Genomic DNA, 8,794 nt, shown 5'->3' on the forward strand with positions numbered 1-8,794 from the left:
GTGCACAAACATAAGATCAAACAGAACAAGTTGTCTTACAACTTTAGGCTGTGCACGCCATACGCAAGAAGAAGAACACCAGTGTCACTTGTCTGCATTCTCTGTTTCTTGAATGAACTGCCAGAGGAAGTTTTAGAAGATTTGTACAGATATAGATAAGAATGGTTCAGATGGCTATGGGCTGAATGCAGGTCGATGAAGCTAATCCAAAATGTGAAATTGGTCAACGAAGTAAAGGCGTGCCAAAAGGCTTGGTCCTGTGCAGTACTGCTTTATGACAATGACTATCATGAAAATCAAACCAATGTTTTTTAAAGAACTGGATGGCAACCAATTCAAGCCTTTCATTCCAAAGCAGTTTCACAAAATCAAAAAAATCAAATATTTAAGTTATCAGAATTCAACTGCGATTTTATTATGAAAGTGTAATGTTCAATCCACAATTCTGCCTGCGCCACAAAGCAACTTTTGACAGGCAATAATTTTAATAACAATTCTGTGAAATTCATGAATGAACCCATCAGAAATAGGTGATTAAAAAAAAGAAATGCAATATACCAAATTACATTATTTCCTTGACATTTGTAGAAGTTATTGATGCCTGCCAGTCAGTGGTAGTGCAGCAGGTAGTACCCTTGCCATGAGCCAGAAGAAACGTAGTATAAGTTCCACTCCCGTGACATGAACACATCATATTTGCGAGCACCTGTGACATCATCATTTGACAAGGGCATTAAACTCTTAGATGGACAAACAGTCCTATTATAAATTGAAAAGTTTCACTGGTATCCAAGCAATATTTGTTCCTAGCCAATTGACACCAAAACAGTTATATTCATGTTAACATTGGCATTTAAGTGCCCTTCTGTACAGAACTGTTTTCCTGCATTAACAGTTCTTCATCAGGACTTAATTGAACTTACAAAGCACTTTGGAATATCCAGATTTTAGGAAGGGCATTGTACAAATGATGTTTTTTTAACTGGCAACTGCAAAACCACAGACTGTGCATCCAGACTCTACAAATGGCGGAACTACATTTGGTTTAATTATCAATTAAATTCAGTAGCTAATAAAGCTACATCACCATAGTTAACACACTTGTTGTAGAAACATATTTATTGTTTTCTTTACAAATGTGCACGCTCAGATCACTTTTCTTAAAATTACAGTTTTCAGTCAATTTTCTCCATTCCATGAATCACACCTATGGCTCTTCATTAAATTAGCCCATCAAGTAACCTCTGGAAAGAAACAAACAAAAAAATTATATACCATAGGATTAACATACTCAGTCATAAAAGGCCAAATTTGATCAACCTTTTAATTTTCCCGAAGGTCAGTACAAAGCGAAATATACATATATATTCACCATGAAACACATTCATAATTCAATTCATATTGGAAAGGAGCAGAGGGTGTTAGTGGAAGGCTGCTTCCTGGACTGGAGGCCTGTGACAAGTGGTGTGCCTCAGGATTCGGTGCTGGGCCCATTACTGTTTGTCATCTACATCAGTGGTTCCCAACCTTTTTTAGCTCATGGCCCCCTTGGGATCTTTTAATTTTTCTGTGGCCCCCCCTGACATTATTAGCGGGAAAAAAGTTCTTCACTATTATAATACCTTCCATAAAAATATCAGTGTCTATTAATTGCACATATATTCTCTTTTACTCTATTTCACAAACATCAAAAATATTTCAACTACATAGATTTAAATTTATTAGAACTGAAATTTAGGAGGCAACAGGGTGGTAGCTCTGTGGCCCCCTTCATTGAACCTGTGGCCCCCTAAATACCAAAACATTTCTGTGGCCCCCCTGAAATTTGCCATGGCCTCTTAGGGCCATATGGCCCCAGGTTGGGAATCACTGATCTACATCAATGATTTGGATGAGAACGTACACAGCAACATTAGCAAGTTTGCAGATGATACAAAAGTGGGTGGGTTTGCAGATAGTGAAGATGGTTGTGAAAAATTGCATCAAGATCTTGATCAATTGGCCAAGTGGGCTGAGGAATGGTTGATTGAATTTAATGCAGAATAATGTGATGCATTTTGGGAAGTCAAAGTGCATGGTTTGAGTTGCAGATTGGTGAGGCCATGCATTAATGTGTTTAGTTCTGGCACATATGTGTGTAAGGAAATATGTTGTCAAACTGAAAGAATATTCGCATCACCTATCTTTCTGATCTATGATCAATTGGCCAAGTGGGCTGAGGAATGGTTGATTGAATTTAATGCAGAATAATGTGAGGTGTTGCATTTTGGGAAGTCTAACATGGGTATAACCGACACGGTGAATGGTAGGGCCCTAAGGTGTAGATTTAACGTATTGTGTTTAGTAGTTCTGGGAGAGGGGAGAGGGGGATTTTGCCCACAGAGGGGGAGAGGATGTATAGAGGAGTGGAGAGGGGGAGAGGGGGAGAGAGGGGCAGAGGAATGGGGGAGATCATAGAAATGGCCTCAGAAGGAAAATAAGGGAGGGGGTTAATCACAAAAAGCTGAGTAACTCAGCGGGAGACAGGGGGAATAGGTAGTTTTGGGAGAGAGGGGGTATTTTTTCATGTTATTAATTCACAGGGTATTATTGATACACCTACCTGCACGGGGGAGGGGGAGGGGGGCCCTCGGGGGGGGCAGCTTTTTAGGGACATTTTAGGGGTCAGGGACGAGGGACGAAGAGGTAGTTAGACGGAATTATGCTCAGAGGGAGACATGGGAGAGGGAGAGGGAGGATTATTCAGGTAGAGGTCAATAAATCCTGGAGAGGGAGTGAAGGGAGAGGGGGTCGTTATTGAGAAAACACTCTCGCTTCGCACATAATTTATCCACAACAAAATAGGGAGAGGGATAATAGAGGACAGGTTAGAGGGGACATAAATGCAGCAGAATATATTTTAAAGGTGTCAGAGGGAGAGGTCTAGGAGAGGGGAGAGAGAGAGAGAGAGAGAGAGAGAGAGAGAGAGAGAGAGAGAGAGAGAGGGGCAGAGGAGGTGGGAAGGAAGGCCAGCGCTCCTCGGACAACACCTGTCAAGCACGGAAATCGTAAATCCAAAATATGGAGGGGGTCGCGGACAGAATATCTTGGCGAGGCTTCGGAGGCTTCTAGGAACGGTAATTTCAGCTCAATCCAGCGGGCAACCATTAATTTCAATACCTGGTAGAGGTCCTACTGCAGTTGTACAGGGCCCTGGGGAGATTGCATCAGGAATATTGTGTGCAGTTGTGGTTTCTTAACTAGAGGAAATACATTCTTGCTATTGAGGGAGTGCAGCAGAAGTTCGCCAGGTTAATTCCCAGGATGGCAGGACTAAGATCTGATGAAAGAATGGGTCAACTGGGCTTGTATTCATTGGAATTTAGAAGGATGAGAGGGTATCTTACAGAAACATATAACATTCTTAAGGGATTGGACAGGCTAGATGCAGGAAAAATGGTCCCGATGTTGGGGGAGACCAGAACCAGGCGTCACATGTTAAGAATAAGGGGTAAGCCATTTTGGACTGAGATGAGGAAAAACTTTTTCACCCAGAAAGTTGTGAATCTGTGAAATTCTCAGCCACAGGAGGAAATGGAGTCCAATTGATTGAATGTTTTCAAGAGAGAGTTAGATTTAGCTCTGAGGGCTAATGGAATCAAGGGATATGGGGCAAAAACAGGAATGGAAAAAATGATTTTGGATGATCAGCTATGATTATATTGAACGCCAGTGCTGGCTCAAAGGGCCGAATGGCCTACTGCTGCACCTATTTTCTATGTTTCCATCGCTGGAGAACAAGGATACGTGACGTTTCAGGTATAGACCCTTTTTCAGCCTGGTTGCAGTAGGGGGAAAGAAAGCTGGTAGAGAGGTGGGGGCGAGATAAAGCCTGGTAAGTGACAGGTGGAAACAGGTGAGGGGAGTTTGAAACATGGTCAGACAAAAGCCTGAGGAATATTGGGGGAGGGGGGTAGAGTGGGAGGGGAAAAGGGGGAAAATGTGCCAGGCCTATTCACATAAAGTCACTGAATAACTTTATTTGAATGGAAATTGTCCATTTAGGTTAAACTCTATTCAATTTTCAAAATATTTGTAGTACTTAAGATTCGGATATGCATGCAACAAGGACAGTATTTGTAACAGATTGAAAGATTACTTACGGCAATTTCATTCTCATGAAGACTCTGGCCATGAAAAAGCTCAACAGGACACTGACAAAGCCAATGAACAGAAGCAGGAATCTATTCAGTTTTGGAATATTGGGTGCATTTGAGCGATCCAAGATTATAAACCCTAGGCCTCCCATTGTAAACAGAAAACTAGAAGCAAGACCTTCCATGATGTACTGGCCATTCACTCTATAAGCAAAAAGAAAATAGCATCAGTTCCAACTTGCTGTGGCTACAAAGTAAGGAACACAGTAAAGTACAAACCACCACAAATGTTCAAGCTGCTGTGCTCCAGCACTTTATTGAAAGGTATTTGTCTATAAAATAGTCACATTCAATCCCAACTCAGAAGATCTTCGATTACATAACACAATAGATTAATTCCTCCTAATTACAATGGGTACACAGATCTGCATGCTACAATAAGATGGCCAAAATTATCATGTATCTGGTATTTATGCATCCAAAATTCCCCAAAAAATAACCAGAGTTCGAAGAAAACCAAGCAATTTCATAAATGTTTTCAAAATGTAATTGACTTTGCTGAGCCGAGCGTCGATGCAGCTTTTTCCCATTTATGTGCTATTTCCAATCAGCCTACAGTACAACAGCCTACCCTCTCTCATTTGTGTTTATAAATAAAGACTACATCAAGTGGTGTTAGTTCAAGATAACCCACGTGTAAATGTCTATCATAGCCTGCGTGAAAATATAATTTTAGTTTATTTAAGTGTATACATTGGGGCAGAGTAGTCACAGGCTGATAAGTAGCAACACGCACTTGGAAGATAAGGCACTTTGTGGGATGCAAGCATAGTCACCCATTTATATTTTTTGTATTTTATATTAATATTTTTGTTTAGTCCTAAAAAATAGAACTGCAGTGTAAAAAAAAGTTATTTTGAAAGGTCAAGATAATATCGTTCAATAATGTTCTCATAGATTTATGCATGGAGTACTAGAGGGTCACAAACAGTAATTGTTTCGTGCAATTCTCATGCCGCCAGCATATTCATGCAACCAATCCTTCCCACTCTCTACAGAAAGTCAGTATATCATGGCTGAGAGTATACTATACAAAGAAAACATTACAGATCATAAATCTCTCTCTTACAAAATAATACTTGGCTTAATTCTGCATGCTTCTTATATTCCAAAAAAATATATATTTTCATGCACATCAATTTTTTTTTTTTTTAATGCAAACAAGATGTGTGGATAAAGGGAAATCAACCGTTCAGATTCTGCAACAAGGTTTAGTCCAAATGACCCAGTGGTTTATAAATACCCGAACTTCACAAATCAAAAATAGTGACAGATTTTACCACTGGGAACCACAGAGCTCTGTACCCTCAGCTTTTTCATTGCAATTCGAGTTAATCAAAATAAGGCATATGGACAATTCCATGCAGGGCAAACCAGACATCATTATATGATCTCAGAGATAATGTAATAGTCCTGCTGTTACATGCAGAAAAGCAGCACGGGACAGACAGGTGCACATTAAAGAGAGGAAAGACCGGTGGATTAAACTATTTATTTAACAGGCAAGGCAGATGAATTCAGAGTGTGGATTGGCTCAGAGAACTGGGATGTAAACAGAAACACAGCTGAGAGATGGGCAGGACTGTTGGCTCAATATTCCAGGGTATAGATGCAACAGACATGATAGAGACAAAGGGTGGTTTTTAAGCCCACTGATAACTCCCTAGCGCCTGACCAAGTGCATACTCGGAAGCTAGGAAGGAAATTATGCAGACTCATGCAGGGTTCTTTGTATCATCTTTAGCCACAGCTGAAGCTCTGGAAGACTGGAGGGTGGCTAGTGTTGTACCGTTATTTAATAAGGGCAGCAAGGACAACCCGGGCAATGACAGGCCAATGTGCTTGACATAAGTGGAGGAAAAGATGTTGAAAGGTTTCTGAAAGACAAGATCTACCAGCATTTGGATAGGCTGGGACTGATTAAATATTGTCAGCATGGCTTTGTGCATGGGAAATGGTGTTTCACAAATCTCATTTTGTTTATGAAGAGGTAATTGAGAAGATTGAGGACAGTGAAGGTACTCCAAATGGACTTTAGCAAAGCCGTTGATATGGTCCTGTATAGTAGGCTAGTCTGCGAGGTTAGATTGCATGGAATCCAAGGTGAGCTAGCAAATTGGGTTCAAAATTGGCCTGGAGGAAAGAATCAAATGATAGTTGTGGAGAGTTGTTTTTCTGATTCGAAGCTTGAAATCAATGGTGTGCCAGAGGAGACAATGTTGGGTCAGCTGCCATTAGTTATATACATAAGCTTTGCAGATGTCAAGTTAGGTAACATTATTAGTAAATTTGTAGCTGACATCAAAATAGGTGGTACAGTAGACAGTAAGGAAAGATATCTAAGTTTATAATAGGATCCAGATCAGTTGGGAAGGTGGACCAAGGAATGGCAAATGGAATTTAGCTTTGACAAGTGTGAGGTGTTGCACTTTGGTGGATCGAACCAGGGCCGAATTTAGAGTAAATGACAGAGCAAAAACAGTGTGATTGATCAGAGATCTGGGCATACATGACCAGAAAGTGGCAAATCTGGTGGAGTGTGGTAAAGGCAGCATTTGGCAGGCTTGCCTTCATTGGGATGGGTACTGAGTACAAAAGTTGGCGCATCATGAATCAGCTGTACAAGTCATTGGCAAGACCTTACTTGGAGCACTGCGTGCAGTTCTGGTCACCCGGCTATAGAAAGGATATCATTAAGTTGGAAAGGATGCAAAAGAGATTCACCAAGATATTACCTGGGCATGCAGGCATGTCGAGTTATAGGGAAGGTTGGAAAGGCTGGGACTTTTTTCTGGAGTCTTATTGAGATGTACAAGATCATGAGAAGCATGGAGAAGGTGAATGGTCACCTTTTTCCGAGGGTAGGTAATGCAAAAACTAAACAGTATTGGCTTACGGTGAGAGAGGAGAGATTTTAGATGGATGTCAGGGGCAAACTTCTCACTCAAATGGTAATCCATATCTTGAATGAGCTTTCAGAGGAAGTTGTAGAAGCAGTTACAATTATGACCTGGAAAAGACATTTGCACAGACTTCTGAATAGGTGGGTTTTAGATGAATATGAGCAAAGCGCAGGCAAATAGGACTAGCCCAATATGCCAACTTGGTCAGCATGGACAAGGTGGGGCAAAGGGGCTGGTTCAGTAATGTTCAGCTCTAGGACATTAGAGCAAGCCAAAGCTCAATTCTAATGTGGTTAAGTTAGAAAAAATAGCAAAACCATGGTTATGGATAAGATATATTTAATTCTTGGAACCATAACCCAGAATAAAGACCACTAATCCACTAATAGAGAAGAAAAGGTGTAAACTGGTGAGAGAAAGCAAAGCAACACTAGTGCTGTTCCTGTCGTACCTGTATGCCAAGAAGGCCACAGGTCTCTGATGACCATGTTCATCTGTCATTGATCCCACACTTGGAGGCTCCACTATTACATCGTAAATGATACCTGTAAATACGAAAAGCATCTTAAACACAGGAGCAAATATGAACTCTGCAGCACTCCTCGTGTCATTTCTACACTGAATAGTTGAGTCAAAATATCATCAAATTACCAGGTTCATCATGAAAACTTCAGTATAATTTAGAATATCAACTGTTTCAAGTCATGACAATACTTTCCCCTCTGACAAATAGGTCCCTTTACCTTCATTACTCCTCCGTTATTCTTCATTACCAGGGTACATATAAGGATGCAAAAACGCCCATTGATCAGAAAAGCAGCCAAGCTAAATATTTTCCCAAAGAAAGGTCACCGATCCAGAATGTTGACAGGTTTATTTTCCCTCAGATGTTGCTTGACTGACCGTGTACTTACAGCATTCTGTAATTAATTAAGCATAGGGCCACGGCCTAATTTACACATATTCCAGGCTGGTTTTGACTTGGAAAATAGAAAAATCGACCGCAGGCGTTGCAAATAGGCAATAAAACAGATTGCCCGGCCCGGCCCGCCTCCCCTCCCCTCCCCTCCCTCCCCTCTCCAGCTCCAGCCGCCGTGTTTCAGAGTGGGATTCTCCAGCCCTGGACCCGCACCGGGAGCGCACTCACCGCCGGTGATGAGGAAGTAGGAGATGATGACCAGGGCGTACACGGTCATGGCGGACGGCATGTGCAGCCATCCCGGCTTCTTCAGCTTCACGTTGGGGCACTCGAGCAGCGCGAAGGGCAGCGCGAGCAGCGTCTCCATGGCCGCGGCCGCGACGTGTCCCGGAAACGCCAACCGGCCAGCGCTTCCGGTGCGCGGCGCCACGTCTCAACCCCGCTGCCATTGGCCACGCCCGGCGCCCCGCGTCACATCGCCACGTCCGGCGTCCCATCGCGGCGCCCCGCGTCACATCGGCGCCCGCGTCACATCGGCGCCCCGCGTCACATCGGCGCCCAGCTGGCATTCCTAGTGACGTAATTGGTAGCCGGAATTGGGTCAAGGCCGAGGGTTGGAGGGCATCACGGTGGCGCAGCTGTAGAGTTGCTGCCTTAAGGCCTGTCCCACTGGCGACTTTGCCGGCGTCATATCAGTGTCTCTAAAAGATTTTGAACATTTCAAAATCCAGTGGCGACCCGCGCGCATCATGCGTCGTCCCGCCGCGGCATACGTC

The 8,794-nt window shown here is 42.7% G+C and overlaps 1 protein-coding gene across 1 annotated transcript; it reads right to left on the minus strand.

Annotated features, from left to right (window-relative positions):
- Window positions 1-384: 384 nt before the first annotated feature.
- ostc (oligosaccharyltransferase complex subunit) lies at window positions 385-8,435 on the minus strand. Its single transcript, XM_055639116.1, has 4 exons — window positions 8,247-8,435; window positions 7,551-7,644; window positions 4,143-4,340; window positions 385-1,244 (listed from the first exon to the last, which is right to left on the minus strand). Exons 1-4 carry the CDS (start codon window positions 8,383-8,385, stop codon window positions 1,226-1,228), a joined length of 450 nt encoding a protein of 149 aa, XP_055495091.1. The 5' UTR covers window positions 8,386-8,435; the 3' UTR covers window positions 385-1,225.
- Between the last annotated feature and the right edge of the window lie 359 nt (window positions 8,436-8,794).

The sequence above is a fragment of the Leucoraja erinacea genome, chromosome 1, assembly GCF_028641065.1.
Source record: "Leucoraja erinacea ecotype New England chromosome 1, Leri_hhj_1, whole genome shotgun sequence".
NCBI classification, from domain to species: domain Eukaryota; kingdom Metazoa; phylum Chordata; class Chondrichthyes; order Rajiformes; family Rajidae; genus Leucoraja; species Leucoraja erinaceus.